The following is a 22,025-nucleotide window of genomic DNA, read 5'->3' on the forward strand; positions in this document are numbered from 1 at the left end:
AGCCGCCTAAAAAACTATGTTCCTGAAGTAAGTTACATAGTTGACTACATATAATAATGCCTTATATATCTGAGATTAAAAAAATATTGCGACTTGTTCTGTAATGCAAATAGAAACTTTTGATATCGACTGATTTATGTGTATACTAACCAATCTCTTGAAAATAAAGTTTTATTTCATTTTCACGATTGATTGCAATGAGCTCTCAAGATTTAAATTTTATCTATTAGAAAACGACACTGACAGACAGTTTAAGCAAAAAACAATACCGATTTAGAGGTGAAAATGTATTTTCTGACTTTTTCATATAAAATCACAAAATTGAATATTTTTACTTTTAATGTGACACACAATCAATTTTTCTGAGCACATATGAAAGAAATTCTGTCATTCAAATGAAATAAATCCTAAAACCCCAACTAAATACTATATTTAACCCCTTATGCCACTTTAAACTTACATAACAATAACAGTATTTGCTCCATACATTTACGAAAAGGTACCTTATGGAAATAAATCTAATAATACATCACTACAAAATATCAATCATATTATAGTTTATCTTTTATGAATAGAAAATATTAATTTACATTAAACTGCCCCCAATTTAATTAGTTCTTCGTCATAATAATCTTAAAAAAGACCAATAATTTGTATGTAATGAAAAGGTACCTTGTGGTCAAGTTACATGATGAGGCATGATGATGATGGAACAGTTAGGATAAACTAATAATATTTTGGGGTTAAGATGGTATAAATCGTCTATTTCTTATCAATAATATATTTCGGTTGCTATTGAAGATAAGCGGCATTGAGGTTCAATGACCTCAGATATTCCATAAGGTAATGCGTCGGGTATTGGCATTTTTCAGCAAACCAATGGCTGATTTACTGCATGCGACCAAACCAAATGAAGATTATTCTAGTTAAGAAAGACTTGACGAGAGTAACTTTGGTATAATAGCAGTCTACTTGGATTTGTGATGTCGGTCTATGTACGGTTATAATATTTGCGAGGCGCCCCAACCAGAACTGAAATTATCAAATTAGTTTTGCAGAATGCTAATACAGTTCTCTACCAAACTTCTTTTCCCGTATTGACTAGTTTTTTTGGGAATTTTCAATCTTTTTTCCATAAGGTACCTTTTCTACTAAACTCTGAGACGACATTACTAGGCTTATAACTAACTTATAACAAAAATAAAAACAGGTAAACAAACGTTACGCATTAAGGTTTCAGATCACACAATAAAAAAAAATTGAGCATTTTTTCACCTCTTTACAAAACATTTAATATCTCCGAAACTAGAAACCCTCATAAGGTACCTTTTCCCGTGGAACGTCACAATTAAATCATGGCAATCTGCGATTTGAACTTGTTAAAATGTTAGTATTTTTAAACGTATTAGTCGAATGTTATTATATTATGTAAATTTCAGTACCATAATCATATGTAGGTACAGTTTAATACAACCGTATATGTGTAGGTGTGTAAATAATTCCAAGTACTAGTGAAACAATGCAGATAGAGAAATTTAATTTTCTTTGTAAAATATTGTGTCCACAAAAAAAAATATTGAAAATTATGTACCTGACCCGCTACAAATAGTTACTATTATCTAGAGGCTGTTTAGAACTTACATTTTGATGTCAAAAAGATATAATTTTGTTATCGTTCGACAAACAATGAAAAGCAAAATGTATTATCTGCAAAATATTCTCATTTAACTGTGATACACAAACACCAACATTTGTTAAAATTATCAAACATAATATATGCTGCAGTAAAAAAAAATATAGTGTAGCATCCTAAAGCTTCATATTGTCAGAAAAGCGTACTAATTCCTGTTATATAACAAACATCAAACATCAAGATTTATTCAGCAAATAGGCCACAAGGGCACATTTTTACACATTAACATGAAAATTACATACAAGCAAAATAACACATCTAAAATTATAAAATACATCTAACCGCAAATATCAATTCAAACTAAAGTATTACAATTACTTAGAGATGTATAAAGTCTCTAAATGTCGAATTACATAATGTAATCTAACAAAATAGTGACGCTACTGCTAACATTGCACTGTGCCAGACAAAACCCGCACTACTCGCAGTTAGTGAGTAGAGAAACAGCTGCGCACATCATTATTACAGACCGTTCACTCACTGGGCTGATGTATTCAATTTTATTTTCTTTATAGGCGAATACGCCCTCTTACTGCAATGATGAACTTACTTATTCAGCTTTATGTCCTAACAATGTTTTATGAATGCAACTGAATAAGAATCTACGGTAAAATGTTGTATTTCCATCGGATGGAATGAAAACCTAATAAAAGAAGTACAAAAATTTCGATTATTGAAGGTGAAAGTTGGACATTTTAAGTATTTTATAATTAAGTTTTAATAATTAATTAAGTATAATGTACATGTATTTACTTGATATCTTTATTATATTTTATTCCTCAGGTAAATATTTTACATTAGAAAATTGAATAATGTCGCTATTTCGGAACGAATGTTAGTGAAAACCGCAGCGGTATCATGGTCGCATTTTAATCACCTGTCATTCTTACATATTTGTTGGAACGTGACAGGCATGGTGACAAAGATAAAGAGCCGACCATATTAGCCCTACAAGATGGCAATCGTTGTTAGACAACGACAATGGACAGTTATTTCACTACACCTTATAAAACAAAGTCCCCCGCCGCGTCTGTCTGTTTGTGTGATTGTATGTTTGTTCGCGATAAACTCAAAAATTAATGAACGGATTTTCATGCGGTTTTCACCTATCAATAGAGTAATATGGTCGCTAGTAATGTATGGAAATAGTCATGTAACTTTTGGTGGCATTTGTCACCCCTTTACATTTTTTTCTTTTCGTTTGGTTTTTGTACTGTACGACTGTCCCCCCAATGAAGAGTACACGAAAAAATATCAAAAGTTATAGTAATTCAAGATAGGTGTATATTTTCCTCGTCGATATAATTTGGACACAAACGATACAATCTATTTTTCACCTCAGCAGCTCGAACAAGGGTACTTTGCTTCTTAAAAACAGTGAGCAAAATGCGATTTTGCAATGCAAAATGACATCCAAGTGACCTTTATAGTCAAATGTCATTTCAACATGCGGGGTCTAATACAAGTTCGATATACTTGGGTTCTATTATCTCTGTCCCTCTAGGCATGTTCTCACTGCTTAGGGTGAAAAATTTTGTGTACTACACGAGATCAAAGTTATTTACATCTCGTGCGCTTTTGAATCCCTTACTACGCTCAACATTCTAAATTAGATTCACTCGCTACGCTCGTGAATCTATTATAGAATCTTTCGCTTGCACGGGACTCAAAATAAGCACTCGAAGAAATATCAAACTTTGATCTCTTGTTGTACAAATAACTATTTACACGATGGCTTCATTTTACAATTGTTTTTGATAAAGCATAAGTACCTATATTTGCGAGGTTTATAGTCTTAAGGGGCCCACTAATTACCAGATCGCTGTACGATATCAGCCTGTTAGTTAAAGGGCCCACAGATTACCAGTTCGCCGGACGATATCAGCCGGTCAGTTAATCGCAAAAGGTGACAGTTCCGAACAACTGACAGGCTGATATCGTCCGGCTAACTGGTAATCTGTGGGCCCTTTAAACGCAAAATTTGACAGCTCCGAACAACTGACAGGCTGACATCGTCCGGCGAACTGGTAATCTGTGGGCCCCTTTACCGTCCATTATAAGTTTCTTTGGTACGTCGCCAATGTCTAGATTTTTTGTGTCTCTTTCAAAGTGCTTAATTTGTAATTTATTTGTAAAACTTTTGCGTGAGAAAGTTTATAATTGCCTTTCATAAAGTATTTTATTTAGTTTGTTAACTATGTTTTAGTGTACTTTCGAAAACTTTTGCGGCTTAGTAATTTTATATCCAATCGTAATACTAATTTTTTAATCTACGTACCTACTTATCTTGTTTTTTAATACAATAAAATATTGAATTAAAAAAAAAACAGTGTGGAACAGATTACCTAATTGAAATACCAAAATGGTGAATTATGTGAGATAATTTTATTTTATAGTACAGATACATTACTGTTGCGACATAACTGCCGCGTCGTTCAATATTAATGCAGATGCAGTTTACATCGGAATGTCACCTTTATGAACGCTTAGGGCTACCCCACACTAGCGCCTCCCGAGCGTCGGCGTCTAGTCAGCGCTATGGAAAATGGCGTCGCTGCGCAGTTGCGCCAACGTTGCGTAGAGCAGCAGCCATAGAGTTGACTAGACGTCGACGCTCAAAAGACGCTAGTGTGGGATGGCCCTTAGAACTTCAATGACGAGTTCAAAATTTATTTATTTATTATTTTAAACTGTTTGGCCATGTAGGGCAAGCCGAAGTAACGCATCTTTTCAGTTTCTATTCCTAATATTTTAGAGATATTCAATATCTTGACAGCATAAAGGACAAAAGCAGCTCTCATCCTCAGGAGCTTAGGCAGCTCTTTGACTCAGCATCGAGATCACAACATTGTATATCTGGATTGAGCCATTATTCATAGGTGAAATAACCAAAACATTTTTATTACACCGCCGTTCGATGCCGCACCTCGCAATGAATCGTCGAAGCGATCAAATGAAACAAAATGGAACAAACTCAAGTGGGAATCGCGCTCAACCCATTAAACCCGATTGCTTGTCGAAAATGAAAATGGGGAAATATATTTTCGTTTGTTCGGCTCGTTATTCCATGTTTTTTCACTGATTTTTATGCAATCCATCGGGGGCCACGTTTACACCCGACCAATTGCTCACTTTTGATTGGGCGCAGCGATTATTAAATTGGCGTCCAGCGGCGCCTTTGGCTCATAAATCGTTCGCTATACGATAACTGCCGAAGTTGCCTGACCCGTAGGTAACTAATTATCTACAATTACTTTCTAGGAACTTCAGTAGTCGACAGAGAGAAAGACTTTGCTGATTCGGAGTACTTAGTACGTGGGAAGAACTTTCCAAGTTCGATTTCTCGTATGGATGGCTGCGAAAGGAGCAAAAAGAGTGGCCCAATTAAAAAGTGTTCATGCATGGGCGGCTCTATTCGGCTCCAATTTTATTGGAGCGATTAATTTTATTGCAAAAATTTCTGGACAGCGGAACGAATGGGAAACGAGTGTCCAACGTGGCTCCGCCGACCTTTTGTGGTTGCGCGATGGATGGGTTTGTTCAGTTCAGAATCTAATCAAAGAGCAGAGAACCGAAAAAGCCCTCGCCACTCAGTTATTGGACGTGATGAATGAATTTTAAATGTAATTGGAAACTGCTGATGATTGAGCGCGTGTCAACACTAATAAGGGGCATGAAATGATACGGAATATCATACCTGTCGGTAGAAACGTGTATTTAATTGTATTAAGGTTTCTTTTTTGTTAACGCCAGAAATGTTAGATATCTTCATTTGTTCACAATTATGTGTATGTTTTGCACGTGTAAGCATTAAGTCGAGTTGTTGAGAATTTATTTATGTGTATGAAATTAATTGGTCTTTTGTGATATGTTACGTAAGAAATAATAAGATCTACATTGTTATTTTTGTTTGGCTCTTAACTCTCCTTTTGTAACATTTTTCAATTAGCTTATTTATGTTTTCCTACTAAACTGCTGGCATATACCTATTGCTGATTTATGGTACATATTATGAATCAAAGTTTATTCACAGAGCAGTTTTTTATAAGTCCATTTAAATAAATTTATATCCCAAAACATTTCGTGTTTAATTGTCTCCTTTTTAGTACCTTCAAAATAACCATATTAAAACTATTTTATACATTTCAAAGACAACCACTTGAAGGAGGGCAAGGGCATTTAGTCGTGTTTCAAACACTCTACATAAAAAAGATAATTTGGTTTAACAACTTGACAACCATCATCATCACATTAAGTGGCACTTCAAACAGAATTTGCTTTATTCCTTTTATATAAAACGAGATTTACTCGTGGGTATTGTTACTTTGATGTAACATAAAAGGCATACGACACGTGTTCATTATGTAATAATTGGTTAGGTTTTCCGTATAGTCTTTTATTGTAGACTCGGCCAAAAGTATTGAAATTTGTTACGTCAATAAACTTGGCATATTAAGGGTTATTTGCTTATTTGCATTTAAATAAAATTTACTGCAGGGAAGACCGACATAGTGCAAGAATGCGACGGGGAATGTCACTCATTTTATCAAGTCTTAGAGCATTTAACAACAGGAGACGCCTTCAAGAAAGATCTTACCCCTCTGCCGAAATCCTTGCACAATTATTGTGCAAACTTTTGTATGGAATGACGTTTATCTGACATGGCTATTTGTACGTTACGTACAAAATAGCCATACATTTGACGTGCCCACCGCAAAAATCGGCATACTTTTTTGTACAGAAAATGACAGACAAGGCGTCTCCAGTTACTAAATGCTCTAAGGTTTTACTATACAAGTCAATTTAGAGGAGTTGTTATCAAATGATAAAAATATGCACCAATTTGTGTAAATCGCGTACCACATTTAAAGCAAAGTCATGCTAATGTTAATTCTAATGTAATGTTGCCGGTTCCATATTGGGATACCCTCCTCCAATTGAGGGGGGGACTTAAATCTTCTCGAGGCAGAGGTGTGGGGTTGGAGCCGGTGTAGCTTTATTTGACGTTCATAACCGCATTGTAATATGCCTACTGGAATAAAAAACTATCTTTATCTATAAATAAATTGATAACACTTACCCAAGTCTTCGGCATCCTCGCTCCACTCCCCCTCCTGGGCCCAGCAGGCCGCCAGCATCACCAGCAGCCGCAGCCACTTTACCGAACACATAGTTAACTATCTTACATTATGCCTTTAGCAATCACTTCACAGCACAGTCCACACTGAAACCATTATTAGTTTTCCGCGCGAGAGTTGCGCTTACCTGTGGGAACACAATAGTTACGTTTTTATTTTTAATGTTGGAAAAAAATGCCTAGCTTAATTCAAAATGAAATGGAATTAATTTAAAATCGTTAGATAATGGATAAAATAAGTATTTGCCAAAAATGGAATTTTTGGTAGAAGCTTTTACCGCTGACTGTACTTTTTTACGCCACAGGCAACTAATCCTCATCGAGACAATTCTAAAAACCCCAAACACAATTAGGTTGCGTTGTTTTATCACAGAGTTCCTATGGCCAATGGTCACCTCCAGTCTCCATCATCAGATCAGCTGCCACTCCGACTGATGCAAATTTCCAGCTTAATCGGAAATCGGGAAGTGGGTCAAATTTAGCTTTCAAGATTTGATCCACACTAACTAACAAACCAACTACATAACCTGTATACTAACTATTCAAAGGTACTATGATTATGTTTAAACCCTTTTTAAAACACATTTAATTAATGGCTTTTCTGACGTTGTTATCGATACGTGAGCTGCATCCGATAAGCTTTCCCTGGCTTTTAATTCTTAACCATTGTAAATTTACATTTAATTTACTTGAATTCCGTAATTACTGTTTTAATTCGCGTTAAACATCAAAGAGTTTCTACAGCGCCATTTTCTTGACAAATGTTGTTTAAAATTTCGGAAGAGATTGTTTTTGTTATTGATGGGTCGTTTTTACAGTCATTTAAAGTTGAATGGGCTTTTCAGTTCAAAAGTTATTTAATAAGGAATGGTGCAAGAAACGGGTGGATTTTCAGTAGAAGGTGATCTGATGAAGGCTAACGATTGATTGTACTAGTACCGTAAAATGGGGTGAGTAGGGATTACGAGGGCAGTAGGGTTATGAATGGGGTGAGGAGGGATGACAGAGGGGTGAGTTGGTTTTTACAGTCTACTGCTACGTAAATTATATATTCTAATAACAAATCAAGCTATAATGTTCATAATCCCAAAGTGTCCATCCAGCAATTTTCAAAACTCACCTTAGTAGGAAATCCCTGCTCACCCCTACTACGAGGTGAGCTTGGATTTCCTACTATTTCGTATTTATCTTTAAAGTTATGAAATGGAACTACACAAAAACATAAAAAAACTAAAATTCACATGACTGCAACATTTATTATGATTAAAAATCAGTTTGCCACATGTAAAAATAAAGTTTTATCGAGGTTTGAATGTCAGTTTTGTCCCTACTCACCCATTTTACGGTAATATTAAATGTGACATAAAGATACATATTTGGAATAAGATATTTGAATGGCTTGTATAGAAATATTTCGATAACTTATATTTGAGCGTGAAGAAATAAATTATTCAGAAAAAAATGGCAAACTTGTATTTCTCAAATTGTACGGTAAAAGTTAATTTTAAATATATTTGTTGTAAAATATACGTATAGAGTATTTATTCTCGTTTATAATGGGACGTGGGATGCCAGGACAGACACATAGTTACAGATACCTTTAGACACAAATAAAAACAGCATTAACAATTTCTCTCTGAAATATTACAGGTATAACAGTTTCGCAGAGATTGTGAATTTAACAGAAATTGTGAACTTAATACACAATTTATTTAAATAATGAACGTTCACACAAATTGTCAGAGCATCGCCTAATCATTATACCCTTTAAAACTCAAATTAGTCGTATATTAAATTATGAAAAGTTCTAATTTAATCGTTCTGTGTCGGCATACATGTAAAAGGGGACCATCCCCTGTCAGAAATATAAAACTTTGACGCTAGCTCCATACACGGGTAAATAATGTTTTTTAATCTCTCCTGGAGCGGCTGACCCTTGTCCCAGAGAATAAAAGTTCTGAAAAAGGTTAGCAACAGTAACAAAAAATTTATTCTTCGATTATGTCGTACAATGTCCGCTCGAATGAAAGGAAAACCGAAAGTTTCAGACGATTTTTGTGCTGTAAGGCCATTTATTGTGAGGTGCTCCATAATTTAGTCGGTTGTTAAATTTGTTAGCCTTTTGGTAAAGTAAACGATGGCTTTTGTGAATAATAACTTTCGACTTTTTCTCATACTCTATTTTATATTTAATCACATTCATAAATAACTCCTAATATATAAATTAAACAGTGAAAAACACTAGTATAAGTCTAATTAAATTACAATAAAGGTAATTCTATCTAAGTTTAGACGCCAAGGGCCCTTTACCAAATTGCATCCACCTGATTACCTCTGAGTAGGTACATTAACGTTAACGTACGTTAGCATTGTTGGCATGTTCTGCAGCCAATCCAGACGTCTATGTAATAGCCTCGACGACTATTATAGAGAATAGAGACGGCCCTTAAGACACGGATCTGGTATGAGAATATTGTAGCTACAATCATGCCTATACTAGTAATGTGCCTCGCTGGTAGGTAAGGAATGCTTTAACGCAGGCAACAACGCCTTTACCTCTAGCTATATGTAGGTCGGGTACTTCTTCGTACCTAAGTAACAACACACGGTATTTTTAATAAATTTCGTTAAATTCGGGGTATGGATAAGTAAATTTAATGAAACTAAACAGCGTTATATTTCGTATATTTTTATTTTTTGTATTTAGCTCAATCAAACAATTGAAAACTATGACATGTCGTCATTTCGAATATCGATTAAGTATCCGAGGCATTACAGTACTTGCGTTTACCAGCAAATTTAGGAACTGGTACAAAGTAAACTAATCAATAGGAAAATATGCCCTAAGGCAAGTATAGATACACGCTCGTAAGGGCATTATCAGATAATATAAAAATAAATGATTGATTATCTTCAAAATGGACTTAATTAGAATACTGGTGTCTTTGGACAAATTAACTTAATTTAAGCTCAGGAATGAACTATTGACATTAACGGAGGTTAAAAAAACACGTAGTATAATAATGTTCCTGGCTAAGTCCAATCGCAAGTACACGTTCGGAGTCTTGCAGTACACCAGTAACAAATTACCGGGCGTGGTACAATTTGCGATCTTTCTTTTAAAGAAAATCCATTTTCTCGGCAACTGCAAAAACTTTTCCAAACCAGCGTCTGTATGTCAATTGAGCTTTATGTAGGTACCTTATATTTTATTGAAAATAAAATAGCCTTTCTCTTATCCGATCGGGTTATTTATTGCACAAGTTTGTTTTTGACCGCCTCACGTACTTTATAGGGCGAACCTTCCTATTCCGAATTGCCAATTGCTATTTGATGTATACTTTATTTTGTAACTTTGCGAACCCATACATATTTCTTTTTTTTTTCGGCCATTGCGTATGTGCGTTGGAGATTTAAGCGGCAAAATATGTTAGAAATCTATTTTACACTTGTAATTGAAAGTCAGGCTTTGAATTAAGGTGACGTGCACCTACATTTACCACTAAACGCTAGTAGCAAAGTTCAAATGTGCGAACTCGCAATAAACACTAATCAATGTGTGAACAGGCCCTAATGTGAAGGATGGCCATACATACCCGTATTCACCTTAAAAATCTTTTGATAAAAATAGCTCGTCCAAGTTTCAAGAGAAAATAAGAGTATTGATAAGTTTACTGTTGTTACACAACCCGAATCACTGCTAATAATTCTCAGTCAAACATTCAGAAAGTAATAAAAATAGTTTACTCACGCAATAAACTCTACATTGTCTGCGATCAAAACTTCTACATATTCAGCCGTATAGGTATAAATGTAGACAAAAATAACTACACCCATTAATGATTACCCGGCATTTGTTACCCCCACAAGCTGCGCCGGAAAAATACCCATATTAATATTAACAAAACAGAGGGCAAGGGAGCTGATTAAGCATTTGCCGACTCACCGATTCCCGAAATCGGCCGCGCACGTTTTCAGAGGAATTCAATTTTTGCTCAGATATTCCACGTGGCCAGATATAGTGGGATTATAGATCACTTGTGCTTACTAGATAGAGCATGTGAAACAACTTGCGACCATATTAGCTCTTTTATTTACAGTGTGTATTTTTAATATTACCTCAAATTTTAACCAGACGTAGGCGTTAAGTATGAACCGATATTGCAAGAAAAAAACTCGTTAACTATTTTTTTTTCCCATACAAAATAATTAGTGTTTTTATAGACAATTAAAATGCGACCGGACTCATTTTCAGTTTTATCCACATATATATCTGGTATAGGTACCTATCTGTTTAACACATTCAATACCACTAAGTGCTACGGGTTACGCTCGTAGCGCGTAGCCACGGTTTCGTCGTATGTAGCGCGTAGTCGCTACGAACAGTGTACCCGACAGTCGGGTTCTTGGTGTTGAATGTGTATCAAGTCAAGTCAAGATATCAATTAATACATATTAAGTTGAACGCTATCGCTACTTGGTAGTTGGGTTGTATGAGGTATGGCATGCAATTGATCATTGTTGTTGTTGTTTTTAAGTTTTCTTAAATATGTCGTTGTACATACGTACGTATTACTTATATTCCAACAGTATTATAGTAACAGTACTTATATTCCATTATAATCACCAACAGTATCTCCTACTTAAATACAGCTTTTCGTATTTTCCAGGCCGCTAACCTTACGATTTGGTACATTCAACTATTGACTTCAAAAGTCACGATTTTTCATTTGTAATCTGCCTTATTCTTTCTCATGAAATGTTTATATATGTGATGACTTGCCTTTTGCACATTAATTATCTAAGTGTCATTCCAGATCTGTTTATCTAGATCATATTTACTTTTCTAATAAACTAGGTATTGTAGTTTTGACCATGGCCCCTGAAGTGTTCATATATTTTTTCACTGCGAATTCTTTAAGGGAGTAATCTATGAGTGGTCCCGATCGATGAAACTACGCCCTGGCAAGGATGGCGTAATATCACAACAGATGTCCACGACGGTTATGTCAACTGGGCGTCCATTCACGAAACTAATAAAAGATTCAGCATTGTCGTTTGCAGAAAGAGGGTGCTTCCGAAGCATTGGCGCCCATTTCAGCCGTAGGTTTTGAGGTCAGGCCGGACCTTCGCCATTATTGTGCGATATGGTTTTAGGAACGCGTATGCTGATGTGATGTAATAGTAATTGAGGGGATCCTTATAGTGCCATAGTTGTCAAAGCTATTTGAAGAATTTTTTCTTCTGTTTTTTCGACTAAATCGTATAGGTTACGCCAAGTCGGTTAGCTTGGCATAACCCAACCCTACGCCGTGTCAAACGACGCTACGGAGCCACGCTGTTACCCCTTTACGGCCGGGAAAAATATTTTGCAAAAACTTATGAAAAATGCATGAGAACCGTTTTCATTTGTTATAAAATACACGTAAAAAATGATAAAAAAAATCCAACGACCCTTCATCATAAAAAAAATCGCATGCACGAAAGTGACGTTCAGGAATTATCTGTAAATGCACGAACGTGCAAATTCATTTGGATTTGTAAAATAATATGAAAAAACGCAACATTTTACACAACAATACACTAGTATAATAATAAGTCTTTAATTTTACATAATCATCACAGTTCTCTTTAAGAATCAACACCGAAACGATTATAGAATGATTGAAAACAATAATCAACAATTATAAAGTAATCTCAATTCAACTACCTACATCATATGGAAAACCTTGAAAAAGTTCTCATAAAATGTATATTGATTCATTCACAAGTAAAAAGGAAGTATTGACATGTGTTTAATATAGTTTATAACTAATTCTGGAGCTGTAACATCAACGTTTTGATCGAATCTTTTTCTCTCATCTCTTCACAACCCTAATATTGATTGTGCCTGAACACTTGAATACTGTCTTTCCATTTAACTAGAATATTACTGAATCTGTCATCATCAGCCGACTCTTTCCACATCACATACCATTGTAGCCTTTGAATGTCTCATTACTTTACCCGTGCTGTGTTATCTGCTATTTACCCGTGTTGAGTTTTACAGCAAGTAATATAGTTGTAAAGAATCTATGGCGATATAAACTAACTACCTTGGCATAGGTACACTTCGAGAAAAAATCGAGTATAGACCAACAGCTGGACCTAACCCCAGTGACATAATATCACAGCCAAACTTGGTTTTAGCTTCTTTATATGGATGTACCGAAATCAAGCATTAATCTGGCAGAATTATAATCACCATGTTTTTAACCCTACTGGATGGGCTTTATACACCACGACCTGGCGTAGCGAAGCTATAACATCGTCTGATTCTTAGCTTTCATAGTGAATCCATTTCAAAAGCGAATAAGGGGAATAAGGTCGTCGTGAAATTCTTCAATATTTGATACCTATATCACAATAACACAAAATTCAAAGGATTTGTCTGGCTCCTAATGGACGTCTTAAAAAATACAAACCTAAGAAACGGAATATATTATAAAATGATAAAACATATGCTATCTATTGTGATTTAAATTTTTTGCGCAAAAGCCGGATACGCACAAACTTGCAAATAGTTATGACAATTGATTCACGGGCTACGGCCGAACTCACAAATTCGTGCACTTATTTTTTACGAGCGTGTAGTTTTCCCTAAATAACATAGTTTTACTCTAATTTGTGCTAAATAAACTCATTTAACTCTTTTACTGTAATAATTAAGTGTTAAATAGCAACTTTGATACCAAAATTATACGAAATTATGAACTTACGTGTGTCACTACTCACACCAAAATACGCCACCATCTTCAACACTGTCTTGCGACCGACAGATGCCATTGACCTACGGTATTTAGTACACAAACGTGTCGCTAATATCTGCAGTTTAGATTGGAATAGGTTTAAGCCCGAAAAGACGATTTGTTGGCGGACAGGATTTTTTAAAAGTAGTTTGCAGGATTATATCGAACCGGTCGGAAAGGGTTACGTCGTCACCCAAATCTAATGTTTAGTTAATTTCATTCTTATGTGTAGCTATTGTTTTTCTTTGTCTTTTCTTTTATTTTGTAGTTTCACAGTGCCTTGGTTTTATACTGTAATGCGGTGTATACTTATTTCAATAAATAAATAACTCTGGGTCGTTATTTTTTATATTTTATTTTAAAATGAGCACCTTACACCCGTATACATGAGTCTAAAGCCTAGAAGATACCAAAAAAAATCACAAAACTTGTTATCAAATCCCATGCCTTGCTTCTTAATTACTTTCATATACTAATTAGAAATTCAAACCCCAAAACAGCCGTAAACACAATTTACCCACACGACCGGTTACTACCCGAATCGGAAATCTATGCATAAACCATGCAACTTCGCAAATCGTCGGTCTAGACGACCCTTAGAATTAAACAAGAGTCCCAAGGGCCGAAAAGGCAAATTTCCTATCCTCTACCCAGAACCTCAGAGTTTTTTCCCTAAAGGCTAATTAGTGTAAAAGAGTGTTAAACTTGGTCTTAACTGATGGCCGCATTTGGGCAAAGCTTTTGCAATATCCCTCCCCAAGGGAATACCTCAACTGTTGTGGGTAGCGTTATACATTCTAAATGTCAAATTTATTTGCACGGATATGATGAATTGGCTCAGAGATTGGAATTGTAATTCGCAGTTGTTTATTTTAGTTGAAATGTGTCTCGGATTGGTAATTTTTTTTTTTGTGAGGCTTTGTTTGGGTTTCGTTAATATATTTTATGTGACGCAGATTGGTAAATAATTCTCAGGGATGGCTCGCAATGAGCTAGCTCTGAGGTTATTGTAATCCAGAATATTTTGTTGTCAATGATAGACATTATAACTCATTTTTCTTAGTTTTCAGCTGTTTTTTTTTTATGTATAGGTACTTACTTACATTTTGGATTACGAAAAAAATGTAGCTGTAGTACTTAAATAGGAAAATTTTGTTTCATTTTATATTAATAATAATTTTATGTGATATAGATTGGTAAATAATTCTCGGGGATGGCTCGCACTGAGCTAGCTCTGAGGTTATTGTAACCCAGAATATATTGTTGTCAATGATAGACATTATATGTAACTCATTTTTCTTAGTTTTCAGCTGTTTTTTTATGCATACTTACTTTCATTTTGAATTACGAAAAAATTAAGTTGTAGTAAATAGGAAAATTTTGTTTCAATTTCTATTAGTAATAATATGATTTTGGTTTGACATGATATTAGTTTCGGTGAATATCGATCACAATATCACGATATAATCGCAAGCATAACAAATCGAGATCATAATTGAAAATTGGAAGATGCCTCATTTAGAAATAAATGTTGAAATATTATTTGACATTCTTCTTCAAATAAAACCTTTACCAATCACATAAAGTATGTCTTTTATTTTATTGGACAGAATAATCCTGGAATATATTTTGCAATTAAAGAAGTAAGTGAAATTTTACGTACGATTCGTTTACCTACAATTTGGATTCCATTTTAAAACAAAAATATACCGTTATAAAAATAACCCATAACACTATGCGACCAACAAGCCAGTAGCAAAATGATCCCCTTATTTTTTTATTCACCCAAGATAGAAATGCTTTGTAAGTAAGAGCATTAGTATGCTCAAAGCAAGGGGCACAGCAATACAAATTAATTAGGCAGCTTTCTGGACTAGGCCGTAAAGTAAATCGGTCACCAGCTCATTGAACGACCAAGGGATTATTTTTATTTCCCGCCTGAGATTTATTTTCCTTAGATTAGCATTCCTCTTATTTATGCTAATGTCATTTTAATGGCGCAGTCTTTTTCGGCTAATTTCATTTTCAAAAAACTCCAAGGATTTATCCGTAAGCGCGGCTTATTAAGATGTCTTAGATAACGATTTAGGTGTAATAAATTATGAATTATCGTATTGTTTGTATTTTTGTTTAATAGTTTAATTATGCAAATTGGATTGCGGGTTCGTGTGATTATGAGTTATAATGGGTTGGAATTTTCTTTGTGGTTAGACCTAACCTATCTAGGTATTTCAATCCAGTTTGGTATTACTATGCAGGTACTATTTTGGATCCGCTTGTATTAAACGGATCTAAACCGGATCGGAAACACCCGCTTCAAGAGAATTTTAAATATCAGTAGTAACCAAGATAACGTATGGCAACGATTTTTTGAACTGATCTAGTTTAATTTAGGTACTTTTTTATATGTATCATACTATTAAGCTACTCACATAATTTCACAGTAATATAAGAAATACACATTTAAAATTTTACAATAATATTATTTTGTCTTATGAATAAATTTCGAGATAAAAAAAGCAAGATAAGTCAAAAAGTCAATCTGTTTGAAATAAAATTGCAGGCAGCAAGAAACAAAAACTGAGCATACACGAATACATGCTTCAAACAATTTCATAATGGAAGCAAGCTGTTATAACACAATACATCTTCATTCCCAACGTAGTATTACAGTGTAAAACGAACAAAACGCGAAATGTCCCGTCAATTGCCGACACGGAACACAACACGAGTCAACACAGTCACGAAGGCTGTATCGGGAAATTCGGATTGAAAGAAATTGTGTGCGGGCCGAGGCTGCATTCGAACTAGGTTTATTTGATCTGACATTATAGTTCGTTTTTTTTAGCATTAGAAATAAGGTAAACAATCTTTATGTGTCTTTAAATTGAAAAACACATTTTAAAAATAAGTTACGGCAAATATGTAACAATTATGAATCTAATACGATCATTTATATTCTTCTGCTTTCATAAGTAATAGTTACTGATTTTTAAAAAGCGTTTTTCAATTAAAAGACATGTCAAGATCGCTTACCTTCTTTCAAGTTCTTTCTAATGCTAAAAAAACGAACTATAGTTGCAGTTATTTATTGTAGGCAGTAGAGATGAGGTGAATGATTTCTAATAAAAAGGAAAAATATCGTTTATTCTTCAATTCAGACAATTACAATTAATCATTTCAAAATCTCGCCGACATTACTGCATGACAGCAGATTTTGAAAACTATTGTTTTTTAGTTTCACTGTAAATATGGTTCAACACAACTTACCTACTTAATATTTTCTTTGTCTGTGACAGATTGCAACAAAAAAATTGAGTTTTATGTATGTGACAAGTAAAAGAGTTGATGTTAAAATATTAAGATACCTATTTTATGTAATTATTTTCTTCTAATATGTTTTTCACATGGCATCTTGCTCGCATCAACACGTAACACGGGTAACAGGGGATACACTGCGCGTAACATCAAATCAATATCGAATCAAGAATAAAATATTTATGGACGTTTGAATGCCACTCCCTGGCGAGGAAAGCGTGGTTGTTGGCACGTAATTGTCTTCTTGTACCACTACTGTTCTATTGTTAAGTGGTTTGATGTCCATGCCTCATACTAAAACCTCATCCTTGCGTCGTATTCCTCAATATTGGGGGTCGTTACCTCCCTTTTGCATCACTTTCTCTCTTATGAACTTTCTCCATCTGTTTCTGTCTTTGGCGGTGTGGAGAGCCATGTGAACTGTGGAGTCAAGAGCGGTGCGGATCTGGTCAGACCAACGTATTGGACTGCGTTCACGTCCAGGCCTTTTCTCATCCACTTTGCTGGTCACAAAAAGCTTTTATGATCGGCTTTTATGATAGTAAAACCATCGGACAGTTATTAATACATTTAGGGGAGAGTCGGTATCATACCAGTTTTAACTTGGACGTCGATATTTTGTTTATGGATTTAGGTACAAATGTGTTTGATTGTGTATATAAAATTTCAGTATCTTGGCTACGTTAAGGATGAATATGAATATCCTGGGATTATAGCTGACAGTATCGCCAACTCTCCCCTACCTAGTGAAAACATAAAGTGTAGTCTTTTTGGCAAGTAGTGGCATGTAAGTGCTTAAATTAAGTTCATGGAATGTGTGTTGCTGCAGATAAACATCGCAAAAGATGACTACAAGCGGTCGTATATTATATATGTAAGTATACGAACAGGTCTACCGCGATATAATTTCATTGTTTTTACCTTAAAATCTGCCGTTTTAGCTGAGTTGCACCAGCTGTGGTCACGGAAAGAATGACGTATTTGTATAATTTAATATCTGTACAAAACGCGAGAGTTTAAAGTGTTTTAATATAAAGTACAAAATAATAGACAAATGAATATCAGCTCAATGTATAGCACGCATAAGTATATCTACAATCTAGTGTCTAGAGTAAAGCAAGCCCAAAAACTAACACGATGAAACACAGGCAACACAAGTCAACACGGAGTCTCTAAGGCAGTATCGGGAAATACGGATTGAAAGAAATTCTATGCGGGCCGCCCGTGGCGTGCTTGTTGACAATTGTTTTCTAGCGCTACTCGTGGACAATCTTGTTTTAATTTTGACTTTCAAAATACTAAAGAACACGGTTTTTTAAGCTTTTGTCATATTTATTTGTCTTCATTTCGTAATAAAGATTTTAATTTTATAATAATGATGTTTTTATTAACAATGATGTAATGTTTTAAAACAAACAAATTATTATTTCATTAACTTGTTGATGTTCCCTGTAGAAACTAGGTAGACATTACGTATTCATACCATTTTAAATATGTATAACATTATGATGATACAAATCTATGCGCGTACGCAGCTACGCCGTAGCACTGTCATTGCTACGCTCTTTCAAGGCGTAGCGTCAGCAATGCTACGGCTCTACGGTGTAATGCTGGAGCGCAATGAAACTTTAAATAACCGGCCGGCCCGATTCGAACTTTAACACATTCAACACCAAGAACCCGACTGTCGGGTACACTGTTCGTAGCGACTACGCGCTACATACGACGAAACCGTGGCTACGCGCTACGAGCGTAACCCGTAGCACTTAGTGGTATTGAATGTGTTAAGATACGTCAGTTAATAGATCTAGAAACGAAATGGATTAGATATGTCAGTGCCAAATGTGACGTTTCTTAAAAAAAACGTCACTTTTGATACTGGCACATCTAATCCATATCGTTTCTAGATTTATTAATTGACGTATCTTTAAGTTCAAATCGGGCAGTAAGTCGGCTAAAGTCGTAAATCTCGTAACTCGAGTTAAGATGTTTGCAACTTTAGGTATACCGTATGGTTGGCTAACGTTGCAAATCCATGTTTTGGACTTAAATTATAGTTAAAATAACCGAGTTCCACTCAGCATACCCTCTTTGATCTACCTATACTTTCATCGTTAGGTATTACAATTTTAACTCAATTTTTTATAATTATAAATTATATTGGTAACGTCATTCCCGCTCTTGCCTAAGCAAAAACAATATCAAGCGGAAAGCGCGTATAAATTGATCTAATATGAATGGAATTGTACGAAGTAGAATGTAGGCTCTCTTCGCTGTCTTAAGTGGTAGATAATGGCTCGTTTCCTGGTTTTGACTTTCATTAATTATCTTTATTTAGGGTGTGTTCTATATACAGCTAGCTTAAATTATACAGATTTATAAAATCTGTGCGGTAGCGAATATTTTAGCATGAATAATAAGTAAAGAATGCTAATGTAAAACCAAAAATAACATAAATAATAAATATAATCATTTTTGTCGAAATATCTAACAGTTTAGATGACATTTAAGGGTCCTAGCAGCTAAAGATTTAATAAAACTTAAAGAAGAAGGCACATACATAAACACATGATTTTTACACTATGTGATTTTCATGAATTTTCTTGTTCATTAAAGCGCAACTTATGACAATTACAATATGTGCTTAGTAATAAGTAATAATTAATTGTTAAGCTCCATGCAAGGTAAGTTGAAACTTAGCAAGGTGCACGGCAGTGCATCGCCAAGTTTGAAACAGCCGTGGGTTCCAGACACTTAGCATGTTTAAGTTTGTAGAGTTGTTAGTCAAATCACGCTAAGCAAAACTAAACTAAGCTCTTGTGAACTGAAATGGCCAAGGATAAACTTAGTGAAGTATAAATTAGTTATATCTAAGCCTAAATTAGTCTTGGACAGTGAAACTTATTGGTGAAGTTTTTATTTATTTATACTTTATTACACGCAGTACCGTCTTTACCATAAGGGCACACGGGGCCCGTGCCCAGGGCCCCCATCCTCAGGGGGCCCCGAAGGACAGACAGTAACAGTATATTTGAATACCCATAATAAATAGAAGATCATAGTAGAAAAAATTTAGTTTAATTAGCTTTCTTTACTTTACAAATTCTTATGTGCCCAAGGGCCCCAGCATAGTTGAAGACGGCCCTAATTGCACGGTATAAAATTGTACAAATGACGGACTTAACGTCTTAAGGTATTAAAAAAATTATTCCTACGTCGTATACCGACTATACCTAAACCTAATAGCTATTCCCTGAGGCCTTTGTTGGGATAATACATAGTGCCTTAAGATCCTTTCCCAAAAAGGTACTCGTTAATGATAGTAATAAGTAAATACGTCCTAGACTTTTTATATGTATTTTTATTGTTTTTTATGTGTTTTGTATTTTACTTTTATATTCATTTTATAAACAATCTAACTTAAGAAAAAAAAAAAGTACATATATTATTAATATGAAAGTTTTGTGTTTGGATGTTTAGATGTGTTCCTCAGTCATGACAAAAACGGCTAAAAATTGGCATACAGATAGCATATTCAGATTCGGAAATATAATACATTTCATTTCGATAACCATAGCTTAACGGGACGAAATGGTGCATAAAATTTAGTACAGGAGTAATAAAAGGTATAAAACAGTTCTACGTGGAAAAAGCCGCGGGCAGAGGCCAGTATCAAATAATATTCCGTATCTGAATCCTAGAAACTCACTAAGAGAGTGAGTCTTAGATTTTAAGACGGGCAACATCCATATAACAACAAATTCCAACTGACTAGTAAATATTCAAGACGAGCAACATCCATATAACAACACGTTCCTAGCGTGTTTTTTAAATACCATTTTATTTTTATTTTAGCTTTATACGTATAAAATCCGTCACCCACTGCTTTTTTGCGACTATCATAATTATGCACAGAAGTAAATAGAGCATAATAAAAGCATTTTAGATATATCCTTATTTAATGGCGCCATCTAATTTAAAGATTTTTAAACCTTTTCTAAGTGCTCAAATATATTATTTTCGCTTTGAATCTACTTTTGTGACTATAATTGCGATCAGTCAAGTTCAATTTTACTTTATGAAATTATAAATAGCATTAGGGCAGTTTTCATAAGCAAATAACTAAAATTTAAAAATAATATTTAGCATTGACGATTCTCTAGGGGTTGTACAGTCACCTGCATAATATGTTACACAACGAAGGCCGCAAAAATATCTGACACGATCTTATTTGTAGAGTTTTGTCTGTTTTGTAGAGGCACCATGTCTCTGCTCCATATATTTATTGTCACACGTGCAATAGAGTATTTCAGACCAGGTTCGGCCTGGCCAGCCACATAAGGTCTCACGCTAGACAACGTCCATGATGTTTATTTAGGGTCGCCGTCATCGAAAAGGATGAGGAGGACTATATATATATTTGTAGAGCCATAAGAGCGTGTCACATATTTTTGCGGCCTTCGAAAAGTAACATATTATTGCAGGTGACTGTACTATCACGCTCCGCGATTGCTGCGCTATTTAGGGTCCTAGCTAAATTGGTTGTACAATACTTACGTTATAGAATTTCCAATTTAGCAAGAGCCTTAAATGGCATAACAATCCAGTGTGGTGACTCTACATATGGGCGGTTAGTCTTCATTTACTAGACTCTGCTAGTAAATAAGTCATAAATAAAACCATATATACTCGACGCTAGGTAAACATAGGAACATTGCAGCAAATATTGAAATATGGCCGCGTAATTATCCCATAATTCGATTTGCACAGGAACCATTAACCCATTAGAACAAGTTCGAGCTATCAATATCAGCGCAGCTGCTTATTTGCCAACAAGCATGTCCCATTGTATGCTTTGTTGTGCGAACAATGATGGTGATGATGGTAGGCAATTGGTAAGGCGTACGATGCTCTCTCAGACCCGGAATTGACGGTCCGAATCCTTTAGATGGAGGAAAACCTTTCTTGGTCGATATGATTTAGTTCTAACCTCTTGTATGATAAGTGTTACATGGCATTTGTCTTATGGCTCCTCTACACGATGGCCCAGCAATGGACCATCGAGATGACCATGCGAGACCCGAGTCTC

General features: G+C 35.0%; 1 protein-coding gene across 2 annotated transcripts in view; it reads right to left on the reverse strand.

Moving 5' to 3' along the window:
* The window catches only part of LOC134799408 (neural cell adhesion molecule 1-like), a 153,011-nt gene that overhangs the window by 129,894 nt on the left and 1,092 nt on the right, over positions 1-22,025 (reverse strand). For both annotated transcript variants that reach the window (XM_063771803.1, XM_063771802.1), the window contains exon 2: positions 6,774-6,958. In XM_063771803.1, the coding sequence (XP_063627873.1) occupies positions 6,774-6,864 (91 nt within the window). In that variant the 5' untranslated portion in view covers positions 6,865-6,958. The remainder of the gene's footprint in view (positions 1-6,773; positions 6,959-22,025) is intronic.

The sequence above is a fragment of the Cydia splendana genome, chromosome 18, assembly GCF_910591565.1.
Source record: "Cydia splendana chromosome 18, ilCydSple1.2, whole genome shotgun sequence".
NCBI lineage: Eukaryota > Metazoa > Arthropoda > Insecta > Lepidoptera > Tortricidae > Cydia > Cydia splendana.